Source organism: Odocoileus virginianus, chromosome 6 (assembly GCF_023699985.2).
Source record: "Odocoileus virginianus isolate 20LAN1187 ecotype Illinois chromosome 6, Ovbor_1.2, whole genome shotgun sequence".
In the NCBI taxonomy this organism is placed as follows: domain Eukaryota; kingdom Metazoa; phylum Chordata; class Mammalia; order Artiodactyla; family Cervidae; genus Odocoileus; species Odocoileus virginianus.
The window spans coordinates 78,699,040-78,726,213 of NC_069679.1; the positions used below are offsets into that span (position 1 = coordinate 78,699,040).

A 27,174-nucleotide genomic window follows, 5' to 3' on the forward strand; every position below is an offset into this window, starting at 1 on the left:
ATTTGAGGGGTGATATGAAAAACAGACTTTATATATCCAAGCTGCTTCCCCCTTCCCTTTCATTTCCCAAAAGTGAGTCTTCACTGTATTGCCTGTACCTCTTCGCCCTCAACCTCCCGCTTACTAAGTGTGCTAGTTCCTTTCTAGAAATAAGGGTACTCACTTTAGCTCTGCCTTCCTGGCACCACTGTCCCAAATCCTGATTTTCCAAGCACATCCCTGAAGCTCTCTGATCTCCACATACACTTGCCATTTCCCTACTTGCAGCCTCCACCACTGCGCTCCAGCTGTGCTCCCGTGCACACCCATCAGGCCACAATCCCTAATTAAAAATCCTTAATACTTCCTATTGGTTTAATAGCTGTGTTACCAGCTCTCACCTCCAGACCTTGTAATGCCAATGATAGAGAATGAACAGCAGTCACAGTAATTCTTTCCAAAGAGGAGCCCAGAATCCTTCCCAACAGAAAGTTTCAGCAGTCAGTACTATGCTCACCAGTAGGAACTGGCACTCAGGTAGAAACCCGCTTGTATGCCTGATCAGTTCAGTTGCTCAGTCAAATCTGACTCTTTGCGGTCCCATGGACTGCGGCACGCCAGGCTTCTCTGTCCATCACCAGCTCCTGGAGCTTACTCAAACTCATGTCCATCGAGTCGGTGATGCCATCCAACCATCTCATTCTCTGTAGTCCCCTTCTTCTCCCACCCTCAATCTTTCCCAGCATCAGGGTCTTTTCAAATGAGTCAGTTCTTCGCATCAGGTGGCCAAAGTATTGGAGTTTCAGCTTCACTATTAGTCCTTCCAATGAATATTCAGGACTGATGTCCTTTAGGATGGACTGGTTGGATCTCCTTGCTGTCCAAGGGACTCTCAAGAGTCTTTTCCAACACCTTGAACTTCTCCAACTCCTTGAACACAGCTCAAAAGCATCAATTCTTTGGCACTCAGCTTTCTTTATAGTCCAACTCACATCCATACGTGACTACTGGAAAAACCATAGCTTTGATTAGACGGACCTTTGTTGGCAAAGTAATGTCTCTGCTTTCTAATATGCTGTCTAGGTTGGTCATCACTTTTCTTCCTAGGAGCAAGCGTCTTTTAATTTTCATGGCTGCAGTCACCATCTGCAGTGATTTTGGAGACCCCCAAAATAAAGTCTCTCACTGTTTCCATTGTTTCCCCATCTGTTTGCTATGATGGGACCAGATGCTATGGTCTTCATTTATTAAATGTTGAGTTTTAAGCCAGTTTTTTCACTCTTCTCCTTCACTTTCATCAAGAGGCTCTTTAGGTTTTTCACTCTCTGCCATAAGCGTGGTGTCATCTGCATATCTGAGGTTACTGATATTTCTCCCAGCAATCTTGATTCCAGCTTGTGCTTCATTCAGTCTGGCATTTTGCATGATAAACTCTGCATATAAGTTAAATAAGCAGGGTGACACAATATGCAGCCTTGACGTACTCTTTTCCCGACTTGGAACCAGTCTGTTGCTCCATGTCCAGTTCTGTTGCTTCTTGACCTCCATACAGATTTCTCAGGAGGCAGGTCAGGTAGTCTGGTTTTTCCATCTCTTGAAGAATGTTCCACAGTTTGTTGTGATCCACACAAAGGCTTTGGCGTAGTCAATAAAGCAGAAGTAGATGTTTTTCTGAAACTCTCTTCCTTTTTCGATGATACAGTGGATGTTGGCAATTTGATCTCTGGTTCCTCTGGCTTTTCTAAATTCAGCTTGAACATCTGGAAGCTTATGGTTCAGGTACTGTTGAAGCCTAGCTTGGAGAATTTTGAGCGTTACTTTGCTAGTGTGTGAGATGAGTGCAATTGTGCAGTAGTTTGAACATTCTTTGGCACTGCCTTTCTTTGGGACTGGAATGAAAACTGACCTTTTCCAGTCCTGTGGTCACTGCTGAGTTTTCCAAATTTGCTGGCATATTGAGTGCAGCATTTTAACTGCATCATCTTTGAGGATTTGAAATACCCTGTATGCCTGATACCAAATCTAAACTCCTGGGTTTATATTTCAAAACTCCAAAATGTCTATCATTTTCTTAAAGTTTTATAGCTAATGAGTCTATAAGAAAAAAAAAAAAGTGAAAGCCTTTGAAATGGAACAAATACTTACTGGTTATCTTCGATGAGAAACTCGTTTTTGCCTAGCAGATCCTTCTGGGTTTTTGATTCAATGGGATCTCTATATTAGTCATTGTCTTTGATCTATTCATAATTTGCTATGCAAATGATTCTTGTACACAGACATGAAAGAAATTTTATCTGCAGGGGGGTTCAATTGATTTCCTTCCTCCACCATGGAAGAAGCCAATTTTGCCTCTATTTTAAATTCACTGCAGTACTCTAGTGCTCTTTGAATGTTCCTTTACGTGGGTTAACATCTAGCTCATTCTCTCATTTAAGTTAGTGAGTTAAACTCATTTGTCATGAGTTTCATTTTATATTTCTATGAGAGTCATGATTTCATGATTTTGCCTTTAAATTAAAAAAAAAAATCCTTCTAACAAACTCTTGTTTTCATTATTCCCTTTAAACTTTGAATCCATCCCCAACATACAATGTCTTCTCTGGCTTTCTTCCTGACACCACTGATTCTTCCCATGTCAGGGATGAATCTAATCTCTGCCATAACCTCAAAATACAAAAGTATGCTTTTCCATGATGTACCTAGACTGCAACGATGTCAATTTATTTTACAATTATAGTTTCTTTGTAATGCCTTCTACAAAATGCACTGTTTCATTGACATGTTGCAGACACTGCCTATTTATCTTACAGCATTAATTTATATGCAAGTAACTTCTCTCCTTAATTAGAGTGCAAGTTCCTGGAGAGAACTGATCACAACTCATTTTCCTTTTCTACTCTTCACTGTCTATGTAGTATGTAGCGCCCAATAAATACCCACTACCGCATTCCATCCATGGCCCATGAACGGAGGCTCTCAACCACGATTTCTTTCAGGTAGTCACTTAACTTTATTTAGGTAACCAACCTACTATGTTGTGGCAGAAGGTGGTTCCTTCCTAGAAAAACTCACACTAAACTTTAATGAAGATCACTGGAGCTTCGTGAAACACCAAATAAACTGTGGTACTAATCAGAAAGTCTAGAGAAAAAATAATAAATTGATATGCTTCTAGGTACTTTTCCCCCTCAATTATCAGTATTATGTATACTTATATTCTTAAGAACAGTCCATGTGAGGGTTATACACATTCAGTTCAACATTCATTCTCTGATTCTACAAATGTTTATTGATTTTCAACTATATGTTAGAAATTTTTTGCAGGCCTTGACAATGCATTTGTAAATAAAATGTAATTTGTAATCCAAGATGCTTACCTGCTAATGAAGAAAGAAGAGGGAAGGATTAGAAAAGAGGAGGGAAATAGAGACAACTGTGACCTAAGCATATAGATAATTGGTGACAAGCCAAATTAAGTTGCTCTTATTTTGGGGAATTATATATACTGAACCTTTAAAATTAATTTAATATAAGTACAATAATGGAATAATGAAATCTCAAATTTTTCAGATATGCATCACCAGAATACACATTCTACATTCAATGTCTTACATACCCTAATACCAACTAAACCAAATGAGAGACCACCAACATTTTTCTACTGTTTAACTGCTGAGTTGTGAGAGAATAATAAATGGTCTGGAGACTGCTGCCAGCATATTTGATTTTATGAACTATAAAGTATTTTACCAGTTGAATAGTCTACCAAGTATATTAAATCTGCTCCTTATAATCCTATATGAAGTCAAAGGATTTCATAACATTTGAGCATTAACGTTATTATTGAGCATTTTCATTTTTATGGTTTTACTTATGATAATTATTTCAAATTAAAACCATCTTGAGAAAACTGCCACTGTTTAAATAAAAAAAAAAAAAACCTAGTTCATTTAACCAGTTTTATTTTTCTCATGATGACTTTTTATTCTTACCTTTATTCCTGGAGGAACCCTTAGAATAAAGCATTAAAGATTTTATATCATAGTACTCTGTTAGTAAAGAGATTATGGAAATAAAAAAGACCAACAAATACTAAAATACTAATAAATTTTACAGGCTTTATGTTGTATGTCGACATATTGGTATAATTAAAATGATTCAAAAAGAAATAAAAAGCTATCATATAATGATAACCTAACATTTGTTTGGTCCTAAATATTTTCACATATATTTTTCTCTTAATTCTCACAACAATCTGATAAAACAAGTTTAATTATATTCATTTTTACAGATAAAGGAATCAAGAAATAAGTGGTTTACTAAATATGTAAGTGGCATTTTGTATGCTACGCCCAGGTCCTCAAACTTTCTGCTTTTGTTCATACTTTTATAAAGAGAATTTAATTTATAAGCCAAATCCTATTGGCAAGACACTTTCTAAGGGTAAGTAAAATATATGTAGAGGAACACTAGACATTTTATTCACTTACAGTGTCATCATACTAAAACTGAAAAAATCAAGTGTACATTCCAAGTGGCCCAGGTAAAAGTAAGGAATAGATTATTTACTCACTAGGGTCTAGATGCTGTCTATCAAAATCACTTGCTTACATAGGACTAAAATGTGCTCTATTAGCATCTTTCCTTTCCTCATACAATTTAAATATTTTATTTTTTATTAACCTTATTGTTTAAAAGCTTATGGTTTGCCTTCTCATGAAAAACATTAAAAAAACGACTAGTTCCAAGTCATTCAGTATTTTGTGTGTTTTCAAAGTTTTTAACACAAAATATACATTTCCAAGTATTTACATCATATTCTCTATATAGCTTTAAATATCTCCCTCTGTATATATTTATTTTTGAACATACGACACTTTATTGCTGAACAATATTTCATTGTAGATGGTATCATAATTTACAATTCTTTCAATTCGTGTGGCTTTATCATGCAAATGTTTACTTATAAAACCATGTTTTTTTTTTAAAAATTGCAGAATCGAGTGATATCACAGCCCCAATTCTTCTCCAACAAGTCACTATTATGAGATTTGCTTGCTTCTATTCTTTTTTCATACATCATATGTTATCATTAAAGTATATATGTCATTTTATATCTTAAATTTGCTTCCATTTAACATTATATAATAAGCCTTTTCCATAATCATAGTGTCATTTTGGGCAGAATTTCACACTTTATCTAACCATTACTTTATTGATAAACAATAAGTTTTCTCCTCTTTTTTTCTTTTTAAAAATATGTAAATCATTTTCCAATAAATGTTGCAAGCATATAACCTCTACATATGTGCCCTTAAAACAATGATTTCCTAACACCAGATTCCTGCAAGTAAGATTATTAAAAAAAAAAAAAAAAGGCTAAGTAGCTTTCATCATTATTTGAATATGGAAAAAAATATTGATTGTCTACAATGCAAAAGTTCAAAGGATAAAATGGCATCCTAATTTCAGTATCTTATCAAATAGACCTTTTAGTGATTGGGAAATATAGAAACAAATAAACATAATTACATTTAACCTAATTGTGTTTTCCATAAATTAGTATATATTGGCACCATTTGTCTTGAGACAACAGTGACCACTTAGACACATTTTTTTTTCTTAATGCTATTTTCATTTTAAAAGTCTGTATCTAAAAAAAAATAAAAATAAAAATAAAAGTCTGTATCTACATACCTTTTAGGTATAGTTTAGCTTATTGTTCCCTTTGAATCTTAGATGAAGTTTTAGAAATGCTTTCTGGAACTGCTTCCTTTGGGGAATGCTCTGAAATCCACAACAATACCCAGCAGTAATTCTGACAGAAGGAGAAAGAAAATGACCCAACTTACCGTTTCTAAGGCATTTACACGGTCCTGCAAATAAAGCATAATATATAATTATAAAAACAAAGCCATTAAAATATCATTTCAAGTTTAGTTTTTAGATTTTTCCATTTATCTTCTATTAACATTTTTAAAATGTAAAAGATGAAAACTCCTACTCAGGATAATCTCTCTAAGAGAAAAATAGTCACGAAACAATTACTTTTCTCATCTTGACTAGTGTTGGGGCTACCAGGTTTAATTTAACTGTAAACACCATAAATTCAGGCTTGGTTACTGAGTGAAACAGATTTTAAGACTTCTGCATTGGTAAAAGTATGTCTATTTAATAAAACATAGTTATTAGATAGATCTGAACATATGAGCCACAACCAGACAATAGTAGCGATATAAAAAAGGAATTCAGCACATACACTTCCTCTCAGTTAGGTACCCAGCACAGAGTGCGCTCTCACGGGAAGTCAAGTTCAGACATAAGAGTGACATCGCCAACTAAAATGAATAAGTACATGGTTAACTGAAATAAGGCCAGAGAAATGAGAATGACAGGTTACATGCAGGCAGTCCTGAACCCAGGTGGGTCTTCATCACTTACAGTATCTTAGAAGGATTCACAGACATATTGGTTTTTAAAAAGGGTCATTGATAATATTGCTTTAAAAGCTAAATGATTAAGAATTCTCAGTTCAACAGCTGTGTCTTCAACTCTTTCCAAAGCTAAACAGCTATATACAAAAAGTTTTGTTTTGTTTTGTTTTTTTAAAGCTGAATTTGGGAGGAGAGTCTGAAAATTTAAGGAACTGTAAAGCCATGCTTTTTATGAGGATAAAGGCCATTTTTCTGTTGTTTCATTTTAAGCAGTTGAAGAAGATATATAAAATCTGGACCTCTCTCTTGTTTAATTAAATTAATCATTTGTGCTAGAGGGTAAGGAGGGAAAATGATACAGACAGCCACTGAGCTCAGATCTCTGAGACCCTGCAGACACTTACAGGGACCCATGACCCTTAGGAGCATAACCTAGCTGCCCCCCCCGCCCCCACCCTCCAAGATTCTCCCAGCCTCACCTAAGACAGAGGACTTGCTTTTGAGGATTTCTGCAACCCAGTCTCCAACATTCGGACTGGGAAACTAGGTTGGACATTTCTGCCCCTTTAAACATCTGGCTGTGTGCGCACAAGTTAAACCAATATATTAATATTATGCCAAAGCAGCCCAAAGCAGACTGTTTTTAGCAGTATAATCTGTTTAATTGCATTTTGCTGGCATACTTGAGAGAACCTCACCATCGCCCCCATAATTTTCATAAAATAACTGCTATTTTATTGGTGACTTGGGTACTGTCACATTTGAGTAGCTCGTAATGAATGCACATAGTGCCTCTAGGGGGCTTTGATCTGTTGTTACCAGGCATCTTATTCACAGTACATCTGGGACAAAACCATTCAGCAAAGCTTTATCATCCTTTGCAGATTGAACAGAACCTCATTAGACAGTCTTTGGGTAGTGCTGCATTTATATGAACCATCTTGGAAGGCTGAAAATATTTACAGCCACTATTTGGGCCTTCAGTTTTCCCCACACCATGTATTTATGGGGCTCATGTTACTTAGAATTAGCATATTTTTAAAGCACACATACAGCTGGTTTGCAATCAATGATTTCATATGATGCCAAAATGGTACAACTGAATTAAATTCTGTTTTAATTCATAGCTCAGTGTTCGGGAAAGATAAAACTCATATGATTTATGTATTAGTATCTTCATTTTATTTAAATATTTGTTTCAGGATTTTAAAAGGAATGTGTACTGTCATGGACTATGTGTTTGTGTCTTCAAAATTCATGTGCTGAAAACCCCAATCCCTAAAGTGATGGCCTCTGCATATGTGGCCTTTGGGAGGTAATCAGGTCAGGAGGAGACAGACCTCAGGAGATTAGTGCCCTTCTAAGAAGAGACGCAGAATGCGGGCTTCTCTTTCTGCTCTCTGCCACATTAAGGCATAATGAGAACATGGCCGTCTACAAGCCAGGAAGAGGTCCCTCACCAAGGACGGAACCTGCCAGCAGCCCGATCTTGGAACTGCCAGCTTCCGCAACTGTGAGAAACAAATGTTTGCTGCTTAAGACACCCAGGCTACAGTAATTTGGTACAGCAGTCTAAGCTGACATATGCCTAGTCTGTAAGGCTAAAACACAAACGGTGGGGAGAAAAAAAAAAAATCTCAATTTCATTAAAATATAAAGACCAATAAATAATCTATTTCAATGCAATTTAGTTACGTCCGTTTGTCTATAACTTACTCCATTCCAAAATGGTACTGAAATAGCTTTCAATGAAAGAATATATATTGAAAAAAATGAGAAAAATTAGAGAAACAGGAAGTGCAGTTCATTAACCTGAATTTAAATAATTCAATTTGCCAATCAACAACAGCTAATAGGATATCAGTCATTGTTGCCAATCAGTGAGCTTTCTCTAAATTGCAGTTTTTGGCTTTAATTACAGGCTATAAAAATAAGAAACTACTCCTAATCTTTATGAACTTATTAACTTGCTTTTAAAATTTAAGAAATGTATTTTGAAATTTAAATGGCTGAAGTTGACTTCTTTTTTGGCAGCCAAGATCAGTTATAATTCTGCATATAAAAGAATTAGCCTATTGCAAATTCCTGTTCTCAAACAAAATATTTGCATACTTCCTCTCAAGTTCTTATCATTAGAATAGAGGTAATTTAAGCCAGTCTATGAAGAAATACTAGCAGATGTCCTGGAATGAATATGTAATTATACCAAAATTGATTTATATTCTCCCTATCCTCTCTCACTCACTAGAACTGGACCTGTAGTGTTCTATTGTTGCTGTTTAATCTGCAGTTTTCATTTCAACAAATTTTATCTTAAAGCTCAGTCTACAGGTTCAATACTCTGCCCTCTCTCCCATCACACACACTCTCTCAAGCTTAGATCCTAAAAGGAATTGCTTAAGGTACTGAAAGAGGAGTTGGTAGGTGAGACGAGTAGAGAGAGAAGAAAGTCTCCAGAAGTAATAGACACTCTCACTATAATGCAATTTCAGGTGGTTTTAATAAATTAAGTGGTTCTTATTTTCGCAATCATGGACTTTGAGAACTTTCCCCCCAGGAAAATGAACACTATACATGACACACATAATTTTGCATACACTTTTAGGGGAACTGCAGACTCTCAGAACCCACCCATAGGTGTCCAAGTATTTTTACTTAAAGATACTTGAAATAGGATGTAAGAATTAATTTATTACTAATCTCACAATTTGTATGGAAATACAAAAAACCTCAAATAGCCAAAGTAATCCTGAGAAAGAAGAATGGAACTGGAGGAATCAATCTGCCTGACTTCAGACTCTACTACAAAGCCACAGTCATCAAGACAGTATGGTACTGGCACAAAGACAGAAATATAGATCAATGGAACAGAATAGAAAGCCCAGAGATAAATCCACGAACCTATGGTCACCTTATCTTTGACAAAGGAGGCAAGGATATACAATGGAAAAAAGATAACCTCTTTAACAAGTGGTGCTGGGAAAACTGGTCAACCACCTGTAAAAGAACGAAACTAGAACACTTTCTAACACCATACACAAAAATAAACTCAAAATGGATTAAAGATCTAAATGTAAGACCAGAAACTATCAAACTCCTAGAGGAGAACATAGGCAAAACACTCTCTGACATAAATCACAGCAGGATCCTCTATGACCCACATCCCAGAATTTCAGAAATAAAAGCAAAAATAAACAAATGGGACCTAATGAAACTTAAAAGCTTTTGCACAACAAAGGAAACTATAAGCAAGGTGAAAAGACAGCCCTCAGATTGGGAGAAGATAATAGCAAACGAAGCAACAGACAAAGGATTAATCTCAAAAATATACAAGCAACTCCTCCAGCTCAACTCCAGAAAAATAAATGACCCAATCAAAAAATGGGCCAAAGAACTCAACAGACATTTCTCCAAGGAAGACATACAGATGGCTAACAAACACATGAAAAGATGCTCAACATCACTCATTATCAGAGAAATGCAAATCAAAACCACAATGAGGTACCATTATACGCCAGTCAGGATGGCTGCTATCCAAAAGTCTACAAGCAATAAATGCTGGAGAGGGTGTGGAGAAAAGGGAACCCTCTTACACTGTTGGTGGGAATGCAAATTAGTACAGCCACTATGGAAAAGTGTGGAGATTTCTCAAAAAGCTGGAAATAGAACTGCCATATGACCCAGCAATCCCACTTCTGGGCATACACACCAAGGAAACCAGATCTGAAAGAGACACGTGCACCCCAATGTTCATCGCAGCACTGTTTATAATAGCCAGGACATGGAAGCAACCCAGATGCCCATCAGCAGACGAATGGATGAGGAAGCTGTGGTACATATACACCATGGAATATTACTCAGCCATTAAAAAGAATTCATTTGAATCAATTCTAATGAGATGGATGAAACTGGAGCCCATTATACAGAGTGAAGTAAGCCAGAAAGATAAAGACCATTACAGTATACTAACACATGTATATGGACTTTAGAAAGATGGTAATGATAACCCTATATGCAAAACAGAAAAAGAGACTCAGATGTATAGAACAGACTTGTGGACTCTGGGAGAAGGCGAGGGTGGGATGTTTCAAGAGAACAGCATTGAAACATGTATATTATCTAGGGTGAAACAGATCACCAGCCCAGGTTGGGTGCATGAGACAAGTGCTCGGGCCTGGTGCACTGGAAAGACCCAGAGGGATCGGGTGGAGAGGGAGGTGGGAGGGGGGACTGGGATGGGGAATACATGTAAATACATGGCTAATTCATTTCAATGTATAACAAAAACTACTGTAATGATGTAAAGTAATCAGCCTCCAACTAATAAAAAAAAAAAAAGAAAAAAAAAGAATTAATTTATTAGACCAAATAAATTATTGTATTAGAACAAATCTATTTCTCCTGTATGAAGCACTTCTTGACAACAAGTAAAGGAACAATTGGGAATGGAAGGTTAAAAATCAGAGGAGAAATTTCCTTCAAATATTTTGAATGAAAAGTTCTAAGGGGAAAAAGTAGGTTTTATTGCTATCAGGTTTTCTTGTGATTAAAGATTCCCTTTCCCACTATTTTTTAGTGTTATTTTAGAAGGGGAAAGTCTAAGAAAATCACAGTCTTGTCATGGAGAAGGGGCTTGCATAACTCAATGAAGCTATGAGCCATGCCATGCAGGCCACCCAAGATGGATGGGTCACAATGTAAAGTTCTGACAAAACATGGTCCACTGGAGGGGGGAACGGTAAACTACTCCAATATTCCTGCTGCAAGAACCACATGAACGTCAATAGTATGAAAAGGCAAAAAGATATGACACCAGAAGATCAGCCCCCGGTTGAAAGGTGCCAATGTGCTACTGTGGAAGAAAGGAGGGTAATTACTAATAGCTCCAGAAAAAAATGAAGTGGCTGGGCTAAAGCATAAATGACTCTCAGCTGTGGATGTAGTGAAAGTAAAGTGGTAATGAAAGTAAAGTCTGGTGGTGAGTAAAGTCCGACGCTATGAAGAACAATATTGCATAGGAACCTGGAATGTTAGGTTCATGAATCAAGGTAAATTGGAAGTGGTCAAACAAGAGATGGCAAGAGTGAACGTCAACATTTTAGGAATCAGTGAACTAAAACGGACTAAAATTGGTGAATTTAACTCAGATGACCATTATATCTACTATTGTGGGCAAGAATCCCTTAGAAGAAACGGAATAGCCGTAATAGTTAACAAGAGTTCAAAATGCAATGCTCAGGTGCAAGCTCAAAAATGACAGAATGATCTCTGTTCATTTCCAAGGCAAACCATTCAATATCACAGAAATCCAAGTCTATACCTCAACCACAAATGCCAAAGAAGCTGAAGTTGAAGGGTTCTGTGAAGGCCTAAAAGACCTTCTGGAACTAAAACCAACAAAAGATGTCCTTTTCATCAAAGGGGACAGGAATGCAAAAGTAGGAAGTCAAGAGATACCTGGAGTAACAGGCAAGTTTGGCCTTGGAGTACAGAATGAAGCAGGGCAAATGCTAACAAGTTCTGTCAAGAGAACAAGTGTTGGTCATAGCAAACACTCTTCCAACAACACAAGAGAAGAGTCTCTACGTGGACATCACCAGATGTTCACTACCAAAATCATACTGATTATATTCTTTGCAGCTGAAGATGGAAAAACTCTATATCATCAGCAAAAACAAGACTAGGAGCTGACTCTGGTTCAGATCATCAGCTCCTTATTGAAAAATTCAGGCTTAAATTGAACAAAGCAGGGGAAACCACTAGGCCATTCAGGTATGTCCTAAGTCAAATCCCTTATGATTATACCATGAAGGTAAGGAATAGATTCAAAGGATTAGATCTGGTAGACAGAGAGCCTGAAGAACTATGGACAGAGGTTCATGACACTGTACAGGAGACAGTGAAAAAACCATCTCAAAGAAAAAGAAATGCAGGAAGGCAAAGTGGTTGTTTGAGGAAACTTTACAAACAGCTGAGGAAAGAAGGGAAGCAAAAAGTAAGGGAGAAAGGGAAAGATGTACTCAACTGAATGCAGAGTTCCAGAGAATAGCAAGGAGACATAAGAAGGCCTTCTTAAGTGATCAATGCAAAGAAACAGAGGAAAACAACAGAATGGGGAAAACTAGAGCTCTCTTCAAGAAAATTGGAGATATGAAGGGAACATTTCATGCAAGGATGGGCATGATAAAGGGCAGAAACAGTAAGGATCTAACAGAAGCAGAAGAGGTTAAAAGAGGCAGCAAGAATACACAGCAAAACTGTACAAAAAAGCCCTAATGACCAGGATAACCACAATGGTATCACTCACCTTAAGCCCGACTTCCTGGAGTGTGAAGTCAAGTGGGCCTCCAGAAGCATTACTACAAACACAGCTAGTGGAGGTGATGGAATTCCAGTTAAGCTACTTCAAATCCAAAACGATGATGATGTTGTTAAAGTGCTGCACTCAATATGCCAGCAAATGTGGAAAACTCAGCAGTGGCCACAGGACGGGAAAAGGTCAGTTTTCATTCCAATCCCTAAGAAGGGCAGTGCCAAAGGATGCTCCAACTACCGCACAGTTGTGCTCATTTCCCATGCTAGTATTGTTTGGCTCAGTATCTGTCAAGCTAGGCTTCAGCAGTATGTGAACTGAGAACTTCTAGATGGACACTGGGTTTAGAAAAGGCAGAGGACCCAGAGATCACACTGCCAGTATTCTTTGGATCATAGAGAAAGCAAGGGAATTAAAGAAAAACATCTACTCCTGCTTCATTGACTATACAAAAGCCTTTGAGTGTATGGGTCACAACAAACTGTAAAAAAATTCTTAAAGAAATGAGAATACCAGACCACATTACCTATCTCCTGAGAAACCTGCAAGCAAGATGCAACAATTAGAACCTTACATGGAACAAGTGACTGGTTCAAAACTGGGAAAGGAATATGACAAAGCTGTATTTGTTACTCTATTTATCTTATGTGCAGAGTACATCAGGCAAAATGCCAGGCTAGATGAAGCACAAGCTGGAATCGAGATTTCCAGGATAAACTTCATTAACCTCAGATATGCAGACGGTACCACTCCAATGACAGAAGGGCAGAGGAATGTTGGGTTTTAAATCAGCTTTTTCACTCTCATCCTCAAGAGTCTGGTCACTTCATGGCAAACAGATGGAGGCAGTGACAATTTTTACACTCTTGGGCTCCAAAATTACTGCAGATGGTGACTCTAGCCAAGAAATTAAAACGCTTGCTCCTTGGAAGGAAAGCTATGACCTAGACTTGGAAAGCTAAGACCTAGAAAGCTTGGAAGTCTAGCTATGACCTAGACTGCATATTAAAAAGCAAAGACACCACTTTGATGACAAAGGTCCATATAGTCAAAGCTATGTTTCTCCAGTAGTCATGTATGGATGTGATAGTTGGACCATATTTAAGGCTGAGCACTGAAGTTTGATGTTGTCAAATTGTGGTGCTAGAGAAGACTGTTGAGAGTCCCTTGAACTGCAAGGAGATCAAATTCGTCAACCCTAAAGGAAATCAACACTGGATATCATTAGAAGGACTGATGCTAAGGCTGAAGGTCCAGTACTTTGGCCACCTGGTGGGAAGAGTCAACTCATTGGATAAGACCCTGATGCTGGGAAAGACAGAAGGCAAAATGAGAAGAGGGCAACAGAGGATGAGATTGTTAGATAGCACCACTGAGTCAATGGCATGAATTTGAGCAAACTCCGGGAGACAGTAAGAGACAAAGTAACCTGGCATGCTGCAGTCCATGGGGTTACAAAGAGTCAGACACGACTCGGCCACTGAACAACAACAAGAATGAGGGAAACGTCTTGATAGCTGACGGTCAATGATGTCGGATTCGTGGTCTCCGAAGAAGATTTAGCTTTGGGACCAGGGACCAGGCTTGATCACTCAAAAGCTTTTGCGTAGCAGTTTTATTAAAGTGAAAAAGGGGCAGGGAAAGCTTCTGACATAGACATCAGGAGGAGGACAGATCGTGCCCCTCACGCTAGTCTTAGCAAAGGAGCTATATACTTTTTAAATTAGTTATTACAATAAATCAAAGCAATGTCTCAAGGTTGTAAAGATCTTACTAGACCCACTCCCATAATTTACACTTTAAGATAACAGGATCAGCCACAAGGCTTTCAGGAGGAGAAACTCTCCTCAAGGAGGATACATTGCTGTCACATGATCCTTCTTGCAGAGTTTAAACTGAGCTGTTAGTTGTGTGATCATCAGTTCTGGGCTTAAAGGAAAAAAAACGTTTTATGTGACTAAGACAGAGGAATGTAGAGGAAAAAAAAAAGATGCTCGTCCTTCTCCCCTCCTTTAGAATTCCAGACCCCAATCTCCGCTTCAAGAGACTCAGACCCCTTTCTCCTCCTCGGGGACCCCATACTTATCAACCTGCCTAGGAATTGACTCTCTTAGTCTAAGGAAAACCTAAAAGAGCAGCAATTATTTTAATATTTACTTTTAAGGATTATACATACAGTCACTGCATAGTCCTTGAGTTACAATGAAGCATCCTGTTATTATCCTCTAGTGTTAATATTGCATACCATTTCTAACTGAAAACAATAATGCTAGAAATCACCTTTTAATTTACTTTGGGCTTGACAGATCAAGCAAGTAAGGTGAGTTGTATTTTTGGGAGGCCAATAGCACATGTGCTATAAAAAAAGATTTATTTAACTTTTTATCCTGAGGCTATCAACCTGTCTTGAACTGTACATATTCCTTTGCTACTTGGTCACAATGGGGTGTACATCAGAATTTATGAATAAGCCAAACAAATTCATTAGCATCACTGGAGATGGGAACATATGTGTGAGCTAAGTTAGGACATGAGTGATAAATGGATAGTTGGTATCTGCATCCCTGATCATTAACAGCCTATTTGACTCAGCTGAGCCAGTCAATGAACCACACTGGCTCATCCATTCCACCTAAGAAATGAAATAGAGGTTCTTAGGTCTAAATACTCAAGAGTTCTTCTGCTTCTGGTAAGCGTAGTTGTACAGATCTACTGACTTTTTCATGGGAAATAGATGGGGAAACAGTGGAAACAGTGTCAGACTTTATTTTGGGGGGCTCCAAAATCACTGCAGATGGTGACTGCAGCCATGAAATTAAAAAACGCTTACTCCTTGGAAGGAAAGATATGACCAACCTAGATAGCATATTAGAAAGCAGAGACATTACTTTGCCAACAGAGGTTCATCTAGTCAAGGCTATGGTTTTTCCAGTGGTCATGTATAGATGTGAGAGTTGGACTGTGAAGAAAGCTGAGTGCCAAAAATGATGCTTTTGAACTGTGGTGTTGGAGAAGACTCTTGAGAGTCCCTTGTACTACAGGGAGATCCAACCAGTCCATCCTAAAGGAGATCAGTCCTGGGTGTTCATTGGAAGGACTGATGCTGAAGCTGAAAATCCAATACTTTGGCCACCTCAGGCGAAGAGTTGACTCATTGGAAAAGACCCTGATGCTGGGAGGGATTGGGGGCAGGAGGAGAAGGGGACGACAGAGGAGGAGATGGCTGGATGGCATCACTGACTCGATGGACATGAATTTGAGTAACCTTCGGGAGCTGGTGATGGACAGGGAGGCCTGGTGTGCTGCGATTCATGGGGTCGCAGAGTCGGACACGACCGAGCCACTGAACTGAACTGAACTTTTTCATGATAACACAGTATTTTTCAAGCATGTTTGAAATATATTTGTTATCAAATTAAAAATGCACAGAAATGGCATAAAAATATAACAGGAGTCTCTACTTTTTCCAACTCTAAGAAACAGTACAAGTATAGACTAATTCTGGAAACTTCTCTGGGACTGAAGGGCCATGATGTACATATAACTTTCAAAAAAGAAAATCTACAATGAGGACTTCCTCTCATTACTGTTCTAAAAGCACAACGCTTGTCTTCTGGAAGAAAAGTCCACTCAGCTTCTTCACCCAGAGAGAAAACTGCAGGGCTTTTTCCTGTCAATGTTAACTCAGTGTAAAGAACACCCACACCTTACCTGCTGCTTCCTATATGAAAGATAGCAAATGAAAGGCAAATGTGTCCCATTTTTCCTTTATGCATTTCCACATGACAATTCATTACATTCAACAAACTGTCAATCAATTTTTGGTAATTAAAAGAGAAATAATTTCAAATGTATTCTTCTCCATGTGTCAAGATTTTAGAATGAAAGAAAAGGCTTTTATTAATCACCACCAAAGGTCACTGTTTCTTGCATTATTCTAAAAAATTAAAATAGGTAAAAATTGTAAACAATCACAATGTTGCAACACTAAAATAAAAACAACTTTAAGATGTAGCATACCTTGGCTTTGAGTATACATGAGTCAATGATCCATACATAAAACTGCATGTTGTCTAAAGTCAGACGAAGTTACTCTGTATGTTAAAAGAACTTCAGAATGAATGACATTAGAGCAATTTGCAGTGGTTTCCCATTATCTAGGGTTCAATTTCAGTTCAGTTCTAATCATACAGTCAATCTTTGTTAACTCATTTCACCAGTTGCTTAGGTGTCTTTTCAAATAATCTACTTCAGGGTTCAAAATAGCATAACAGAAAGGCAGCAAAGAAAACCAGAGAAAGGCATCAGGATTTTATCTAAAACATTGTCAGTAAGAAAAGCCAACATTTGATTTATCAAGAAAAACCAGTTTAAAGGGATGTATCATTTTCTAGCCTAGTAATGATCCTTGCTATCCTTGTGGACTAGAGAATCAGAAACAGGAACTATCACAAAATTTAAGAATGGAGTCAGAGTGTGTGCTCCACATTTCTGATCGGTTCTGCCATCCACTATCATTGCCAAATAGAGAGCCAAGGCAGCCAGCTATGCTTCTGGAGCTTTCTTCTGCTGTATTCTCAGGCTGGTGATTCGGTTTGTGAGACTGTTTGTTACAAGGTCACTACTGACTACTGCACTTCCATTCAACACTATTTAGGAAAAGTTGAGGTTGCACTTCCATTGACGTGGGATGTGTATGTGGGTTTGTGGGGGCGGAGAAGAAAGATGAAGAGAAAGATATGGACATGGGGCTCTGTTGGTCGGTTTCAACCGATTTACCACAGGAAAATGCAGCCAGAAAGGCTAGAGACAGGCTTTGCTTAAGGTTCCTGTAAACATTTCCATTCAACAGTACAAAACTAATACCAAGAAAATCTCAGATTGACCCTTTATGTTTCAGATCACAAAGCAATGCATGAGATTTCTCCCCCCCAAACCCTCCCCTTTAAAATGAAGAACCACTGTTAAGTTTCTTCATTAATGCACAATGTAACATGCTGCATGGCTGTGCACCTACAGGATAAGACTACATCCCAGACGAAGAGCAAAAGACAGAATTCTCTTTCTGCTGGTACTGCTCAGTTCCACAGGGAAACTTCCAGTAACATGCAACAAGAGTTCAGTGAATGACATCTAAGACTGGAGCACAACTAAAAGTTGTTTGCGGATAATATAAAGGCCATGATTGTGGTTGGGGTAATGCAAATGACAACCAACATAATTCCAAAGATTGACTGTCCCCAAAAAGCGATGCAGGAATAGGAGTTGAGTACTAGGGGGAAAAGCTAACAACCCAGAAACCAACATATCATGTTTTGTTTTTTTTTTTCAAGGATTTACATTTTGAGAAATAAAGTACATGTCTCCAGTTGTGAGGCTAGTCATATATCAGCTGAATATGCTCTGAACTCTTATGCAAATCATAGTGCAGTGGTGATTATGGGAAATTTATGAGTAGGTTTTTGTTATGCATAACTTGTGAAAAACAATAGAATATGCTTTTTTTTTCCAGGGTGTGTATCTGACTGCCACCAGACATAGCTGATCTAATGAGACTCCCTGAAGTTAGCATCTCTTGGGTTTCTGAGTGAAGAATTCTCACAAGGACACCCACAGAAGCACAGAACCCTTTGTCCCAAGCTGCCTCCTCTCGAGTATTTCACTTTCAGCACTTTACTGTCGACTGCCACACATGTCACATGGCTAAGTCATGAAGTAACACAGAGCTAACAGTCCACCTTGGGAATTAAATTGCTCACCTGTGAGCAACTCCAACCATCCACATCCTAATTTACATGTAGAGTCATTTACTCAATTCTTTCCAGGAATTAAAATATAAGGAACATGGTATTAGAGACTCTCTCATCCTCACACCCACATTCCTTCTGTGGGCTACTGTGTACAGATCTCTCTCAGCATTCTATACAAAGAGAGGACTGCTGTTCAGAATTAACATTAAGATATAAAACAGTTGTTCTATTTATAAAATAATATATTTGGCTGACAAAACTCAGGCTTTTCTTGCTTCTAATTCAGCTTGACTAAGCTTAGAACAATTACTGATCTCCATTTTTTTTAATATACAAGTACAGGTAGGAAGAGAAAGATGAGTAAAGGATTTAAAACAAGCCTTAGACTATCTGTATTCTGATAGTCAACAGTGCACTATTCTTAGCATCTACGAAAACTGGTGGAAAAAGCCCAACAACTTAGTTTTCAGTTGAATTTCTGAGAAGCATACCTGAAGGCTAACTTACCCTGTATGTCCTGAAATAAAGTAGATGTATTTTGACAATTCAGTTCCAAGTATCCTAAATAGTCTACCTATGAAATACTTAACTGCTTTTTCTTCAAATTGAGCTTCTTTCTGATTTTCCATTGCAGTCTGACTAGCATCTTCCAAAGGTGGCATTTTAAATAGTAGCTTTGGCTGTTTAAGAGAGAATGTAAGTAAAGAAAAAAGTGTTGGCAAGCTCTATTATCTTAAAATAACTTAAAGCACTATAAATAGTAATAGCTATAAAAATAACACTAAGAGGATCATAATAATTTCTAATGATTTTTGAAGTTTCTGCATTTAGATAAAATGACCTCACATAGGATTTTAAAATGCTCTCTGAAATAACTGGTTACCCAAATGAAAGTCACAAATTTTAGGGAAAACATTATTTGAATTTTAAAATATTTTACTCTCCAGGATTATAAATAAAAGAGTAGTGATTAATTTCAAAATATCCCCAGTTGTTTTGCTTTCAAAAATCATCCCTGGAAGAAACTGATCCCAGATTCCAAAGTCTATGGAATGAGAGAGGAAATAAGATGTGAGTTGTTAGCAGATGTACCTGGGCAGTTTTAGCTAGTAATGAAAGCTATTTAACACTAATAACCTTACCTGTGGATAACAGACCACTAATACAGTGTGATTCTACAGTTCAGGAAGGTCTGACTGAATACCCCAAATTTTACTTTCCTTCAATTTGCAAAATTATTTAAAATTCTACCAACAGAAATTTATTCTTTGAGGAAGAATTCAAACATTAATTCCCCTCAGCAGTTCATCTTTCAAAAGGCAGACATTCTTGTGACTGAAAACCATAAAGTATAGTTTACTCCAAGGCAGGGGTCAGCAAGGTAGGACAGTAGGTCACTCCAACCTGCCGCCTGTCTTTATCAGTCCACCAGCTAAGAATGGTTTTCACATTTTTACTTGGTTGGAAAAAAAATCAATACTTCACAACATGTCAACATTATAAGAAATTTAAATTTCACTTTCCATAAATAAAGTATTGTTAGAACATAGCCCACTCATTTCTTTCCGTACTTTATATGGCTGTTTTCATTCTATGATGTCAGAGTTGAGTTGTTGTATGAGAGCGTATGGCCTGTGAAAGTATGAAAATATTTAGAACCTGGTCCTTTACAGGAAGTTTGGCCACCTTCCTTTCCAAGGTATTGGTGTCCTATGAGAATTACTCCCAGTCTCACAGAGGTCACCCTGGAGCAAACCTTGTAAGGTTCTGGAAGGAGAAGATAAGGTGAGACATACTGACCAGGGATAAGAAAATAAAATAAGAACCAGAAAATTTTTATTTGACTTTTAAACCATTCCTCAGGCCATATAAGTTTCTTCCTTTTGTCCTTTATCTCTTTTATCCGCCCTTTGTTCTTTCCTTCTGGTGTCTTTCCCCACTTCATTGCTTCCTTTCTTGTTACCTCCTTCCCTTCCACTCATTTATTCATTTAATTAATTCACCCATTCATCCATGTTTATTGACAGACACACTGTGATAGACACTGAGTATACAGTTATCAACAACAAAGGTAAGGTCTCTCTGCTTTCACAGGGCCTGCGTATCAAAGAAGACGACAGGGACACGAATGCAGCAGATACCCAGGAACTGTCATGGGGGGTAAGGGCGGAGGTTTGCTTTAGACAGGTTAATTAGGTTTAGTTCCTGAGAAGAGGTGATATTTGAGCAGAGACTCTAAAGGATGAAAAGGAGCTATCACTGAAAGAGTGAAGGGAAAAGCATTATGTACAGTAGCAAAGGCACAGGTCCTGTCATAGGAAAGAATTTCATTAATTTAATGAATAAAAATACACTGGAATGTGCATCGTGGTTGCTAAGGAAAACACTCCTTTAAATTGCCAGTATCATAAGAATCAACACTATTTATTAAAAGCTTATTATTTTCAAAAACTGTATTGGGTGTTTCTCATGTATGTTCTCATTTAATGCTCACAAAAACCCTCAGTAGGTGAAAATTATTAATTTCATTCATTTAAATCAGAGAAACAGACTTCAAACATATATGTAAAATACATATTTTACATTGTAATTAAATGTTGACACTTAGACTGTAATCCGGGTCCACATGAGTCAAAGTAGTCTATACTAACTCTGAGAGACAAGTTGAAGTATCTGTATGTATATATGGGTATGGATGTATATGTGTGTATACATAGCTATATTTGTTTATTTAACAGATCTACAGAATGGAGTAGTGGAAATACCACTTGCTGACAGTGCAGATTTATGAGCAAATAGTCAATAAATGGCAGTGTTACCATCAGGGATATTTTTGTACACATTTTACATCCCAGTAGGATATCCTGGAAAACTGTTCTAGAGTCTTTTCTCAAAATTACACAGGCCAGAAGAGCATTCTAAAAACCTCATTTTTGACAGATGTCATGTGACAGTATTAAAAAACACTATATCACAATAAAATATAATGTCCAAATAAAAACCATTAACTGTATACATTGTAATATTTATTTCACTGTGTAATAAAAAGGATTATATTTTTGCCATGACTTTCTCAAGTAGGTTGCAACTCTTTCTGACTTCTGGGTCTGATATTAGGCCACCTGAAAGCACACACGTCAATACCATGAGGGAAAGAGCAGAAGGAAAGGTATAGGAAAGCAAAGCTCTACACTTAATTAGCACTGATGTTGTGCAGTTAAATGGCATCTCTATAGTGCTGATCTCTCAGTTCTTTAAGGTCTGAGCTACAGGAGATTAGATTCATCACTGAGCCCATAAATGGTCTTTTTCCTCCAACCTGATTCCATTTGTGACAAGTTTATTAGTTCTCTGTAACAATGAAATGAGAACCAGTGGTTTCAAGTAAACAGAATGTAGTAGAGACATGGAATCCCTTGTAGATAGTATGTTTTTATTTCATTTTATGGGCAAATACAGAAATATTACTAATAGATATCAAATGTTATTTATTAGCATGTTAATAAGGCTTTACACTTCTAAAAGTAAACACCGAACTTCTAACAAATTCAACTTAGAATAGTAAGTGTAAGGCAGATACTCTGGCAAAGGAATGCACTTCAGAATTAATTTTTTAAAACCAAAATAATCACCAATCAGGATAAAAAGACAAAGATCTAAAAGGAGAAGCTTATTAGTTATTCTTTCAGCTCAGTTTAGTTCTATGGCATTTTGCACAACTTAAAATTTATGCAAACGTTTTCAGTGTTGCCTTTAATTTTTGCCAGAATATTTTGAACCTGGTTTAAAACTGAAATTGAAGACGCCTAAGGAGGGCTTTAATAACAACTTTCTTCAGTCTGTTTGTTTAAAATGTGATGAATAAGCAAAAAGAAAAGGTGCAGAATTGAAAAAGAAAAATGATTCCTTCTCCTTCCTAGAAGTGTTTGAGATTACTGGATTACTCGTAATCTTGCACCAGGAATTGAAATCTTCCTCACGTACCCATAGCCAGATATACAGCAACACTGTTAAGTCACTCTACACATGTAAGCTGAGGGTCTAGGGGTTTATAAGTAGATTTAAAGTTACAGAAAGGCAGGAAGAAGTTTCACTAATAATACCCCAGCATTGCCCGACTTATTTAATGCACTCTCTCAAATGTGTTTTACTACTTATAGTCTTTTTCTCTTGAGGGGGTTAGTTAGTATTTTACCACAGTTCAGTCCAGTCGCTCAGTCATGTCCGACTCTTTGCGACCCCATGGACTGCAGCATGCCAGGCCTCCCTGTCCATCACCAACTCCTGGAGCCCGTTCAACCGTGTGTCCATTGAGTCGGTGACTTTACCGCAATAAATGCTTTATTTGTTTGACAATAAATCTAACAGAAAAAAATGGAAGATGTTTAAAGGCAGAAATGCCAGGAACCCAAACAAAAAGTGAAGAAATTCTGACCTCCATAAGGTCATGAGACACGTAAGTACAGTAGCACAGAAGATGACGAACGAATTCTAACACAAGTCCTAGCCCTGCCGCTTACTGGCTGAACAAGCTATGCACGTTTGCCTTTTTATCTATAAATGAGAACAAAATTATCTTACAGATTGTGGCAAGGAGCAAATGACATACATGCAGAAGTTTTAGCAGTTTTAGCACAGTGTATGACACAAAAAAATTGCTTAGTAGCTATTAACATTATGTGTTAACAAGACAGAGGGTGATTTTTTTTTTCTCTTCTCCTTAACGTACAGATCATCACCCTCTGGGATTGATTTAGCACAATCTTGATAGGAATTAACAAATGCTAAATAAGTATTTGCTAATAGACTGAACCATAACATGAGTGAGTTACAAAGATCCCAGACTAGGGAAATGCTCTGTTTGTTTACATTCTGGAAAATCAGCCAGGCATGGGAATGGGAGATAGCCCTTGATGTGAGAACTATACTTTCTTTCAGCAATATCCAATTGATATTTAGAACCTTAGAGATTTGTTTTATGAGTCGGTAGAAATCGCTTCACCCAGAGATGTGTCACTGCTGAGCAACTGTTTCCAAATGTGCTGTACATCACCATCATTAGAGTACTGCTTTTCACAACTGCCAGTGTTATCAGGAGATAAAATAGATAAACATAGAGAAAACAATTTGTTCTTGCTGTTCAGTCAATCAGTTGTGTCTGACTCGTTGCAACCCCATAGGCTGTAGCATGCCAAGCTTCTCTGTCCTTCACCATCTCCCAGAACTTGCTCAAACTCATGTCCATTGAGTCAATGACGCCATCCAGCCATCTCATCCTCTGTGGTCCCCTTCTCCTCCTGCCTTCAATCTTTCTCAACATCAGGGTCTTTTGCAATGAGTCAGTTCTTCACATCAGGTTGGCCAAAGTACTGCTGTTTCAGCTTCAGCTTCAGCATCAGTCCTTCCAGTTAATATTCAGGACTGATTTCCTTTAGGATGGACTGGTTGGATCTCCGTGCAGTCCAAGGGACTCTCAAGAGTCTTCTCCAACACCACAGTTCAAAAGCATCAATTCTTCGGCGCTCAGCTTTCTTTATCATCCAACTCTCACATCCATACATGACTACTGGAAAAACCATAGCTTTGACTAGACAGACCTTTGTCAGCAAAGTAATGTCTCTGCTTTTTAATATGCTATCTAGGTTGGTCATAACTTTTCTTCCAAGGAGCAAGTGTCTTTGAATTTCATGGCTGCAGTCACCATCTGCAGTGATTTTGGAGCCCACAAAAATAAAGTCTGTCACTGTTTCCATTGTTTCCCCATCTATTTGCCATGAAGTGATGGGACCGGATGCCATGATCTTAGTTTTCTGAATGTTGAGTTTTAAGCCAACTTTTTCACTCTCCTCTTTCACTTTCATCAAGAGAACACAATGTTATGACCTAAATGTTTGTGTTCCCACAAAATCCACAGGTTGAAATCCCAGTTCCTGTGATGACATTAGAAGCTGTGGTCATTGGGAAGTGGTTAGGTCAGAGGTGGAGACCTCATCAATGGATTCCAGCTTGCTCTCCGTCTGCTATGAACCAGGAAGAAGGTTGGATACTGAATTTAAATCTGCCAACATAAATACTGAATACAGATAGTGAATCTGCCTTGATCTTAGATTTCCTGACCTTCAGAACTGTTTCCAGTTTAAACCACTCAGTCCATGGTATTTTTGTTATAGCAACCAGAATGGACTAAAACAGCCTAATGGTAGGCTGTCCAAAGTCTGAGGCTGATCTTGGGATGTGACCTGAGAAGAACAAGCAGATATACATTGTGGAGTGGGTCTTGAACTGATCACTTACACTGCAACCCAAATGAAGCTATCCCAAGTTACCGTAAGGTGATAGCTGACTCTGGAAAAGTGGACAAAACTCCCAGCCAAACCCAGCACAGGGAAACATCATAACAGGCTTGATGGTTTTCATTTTTCACAAGAACACTTAAGATGCTCTCTGAGCTTAGACTGTGATGAAGGGACAGGGGATGTATTCTGAAGTATTGCTTTTTATGATGTCAACTGCAAAGGGGAGAGAGACATATAAAATAAATCCCCCCCTTGTGGCAGCAATTTATAAAAGCTGTAACACATATTTAGTTTCCACTACAGAAGTTTTTAGCAAACTTTCTGTACAGGGTAATATTTGGGCTTTAGAGTTCAAAGACTACATTTTGTCTTTGCATTTAAAAAATATTTCCAAATAGCATTGGTTTTTTAGAAACTTTTTTAAAAGTCTGATTCAAGGAGACTGCTGAATCTTGAGGACTTATACTTTGCATTTCTTTGGATAAACAGAAACAGCCATGGTTTTACACTTTTTTATTCTAAAAAGAAACAATCCAGTCAATCAACTCCCATACACTCAGATACAAGAATAATTCACTCTCAAGGTATTCTATTTTCCACTTTTATTCTGTCATAAATTTGGAATTAAAATTAAGTTGCAAATTTCAGGTAAAATAGGATGATAAAATTTAATGATGACTAAAATTCCAAGTGGAATCTATTTAACTAGGCTTGGTTCTCTGCTGTCCTGAGGCCTCCTGATGTAGTACATTGAAGTCTGCAAATCTAATTGGCTGAGACCCTGCCTGACCCTAATACAGATTGCTAGCATTTTATCTCTGCTGAGAACTCATACCAAATTTAAGGCTTGTTAAGTCTTTACACCTTTTGAGAAAACAGAGATTTTAATGAACCATTAAGTCATCTAGCCCTGAAAGGGGCAAAGTGTTGCCAATGGTCCACCCCCCATGATAATCCAGGTGTTGTTTTAAGTCATTGTTAGGCCCATTATTCTTTAATCATACATCAGGAAAAAAAAAAAAAAACATATACACAAAGAGATCTGCCTACATTTTGAAGAATGCATCTTGGGAAGAATAAGTTCATATGCATTACATTTTTGTTTCTGGAAATTGTAGAAGCTCCATTGTAACTTTCATGAGTCATCTGAAGGATAAGGAAGATACTGAACTTACCTTCCAGTTGAATAAAGCCTTAAATAGTCCACCCCAATTTATCAATTTATTCAAATTGGGACTTCTAAAAATGTACTTTAGTACCTCCTAAGCAATTTGGAATTCCTGGCAAAATTTGAATTTCTTTTACCAAACCCTCAACTCTTCTGGAGACCCAGTGGTAGAATGGAGCCCCCCAAATCACCCTCCTCACCCCTTCAGAAGGAGTGTAGGGACTCTTAGCTATCCCGAGCCCCCTTTCTACGCAAATCACTAAAATCCCCAAACCACTACGCAGTCTGAAAATCCAGGTCAGGCTTTCTACAGTCAGGCAGGATGATTGACAGCAAAACCACAGCAATTACCCAGTTGGTCTGACACTGCTGCTGCTGCTAAGTCGCTTCAGTCGTGTCCAACTCTGTGCGACCCCATAGACGGCAGCCCACCAGGCTCCTCTGTCCCTGGGATTCTCCAGGCAAGAGCACTGGAGTGGGTTGCCACTGCCTTCTAGCCCAGTTTATAACATGGCTGCTCACTAGGGGAAGACCAGCCACCTACTGGGACTACTGGGCTAACACCCTATACTGTCAGCCTTTGTCAGGGCAATTAATTTGCCTGGCTCAGTTTTCTGTCTTTGGTGGTTTTTCTTGCCCAGTTTATCTCCAATGAAGTGACTGCTAGCTCTACACTGGAATTCTTTTCCATATTATAATATACTCATTAATATTTATTAGACTTGTTCCAAAAGAACCGAGAAATTTAATTTTTTTTTCTTCAAAACAGCACACTGCCATAGGCTACCCTATAAGCAGTTGAAATGAAGTAATGACTGAGAAAAAGATTATCTTCTCTTTCTGGCTCATTTCAAATGCTTTCGCCTAAGCACTATTAAAATAACAAAACCAAAATTGCACACCTGCCCCTTCACTCTCAAAACATTTCTAAAAAAATTAATCAAACCCTCCAAATGGAAGAACCCAGGCTATTTTTAAAAGTTATCTAGGATAGAAATTAAATATAATTATGGGTCATTTGAAAAACAAGTCAATAATGCCACTTAATATCCTTCAAGGCCATTGCTTCTGAAATGTCTAAAAAATAGTACTGTTTCAAAAAACATAAATCCAATTTTTAAAACTTAAATGAAGGATTCATCTCATTTTAAATGAAAGTACTGATACTGAAGAAAGTATCCAGAAATACTTGTGACATTTATAGATCCTACTATTAATACGTTCCCTTTTTCTG

The 27,174-nt window shown here is 37.7% G+C and overlaps 1 protein-coding gene across 9 annotated transcripts in view; it reads right to left on the reverse strand.

Annotated features, from left to right (window-relative positions):
• Positions 1-27,174, reverse strand: part of CEP128 (centrosomal protein 128) — a 484,062-nt gene that overhangs the window by 57,856 nt on the left and 399,032 nt on the right. For 7 of the 9 annotated variants that reach the window (XM_070469720.1, XM_070469725.1, XM_070469724.1 and 4 more), the window contains 2 exons: positions 19,067-19,156; positions 5,832-5,855 (listed from right to left, as the gene is read on the reverse strand). In XM_070469720.1, the coding sequence (XP_070325821.1) occupies positions 5,832-5,855; positions 19,067-19,156 (114 nt within the window). The remainder of the gene's footprint in view (positions 1-5,831; positions 5,856-19,066; positions 19,157-27,174) is intronic. The other 2 variants (XM_070469726.1, XM_070469728.1) reach the window with 1 other exon arrangement.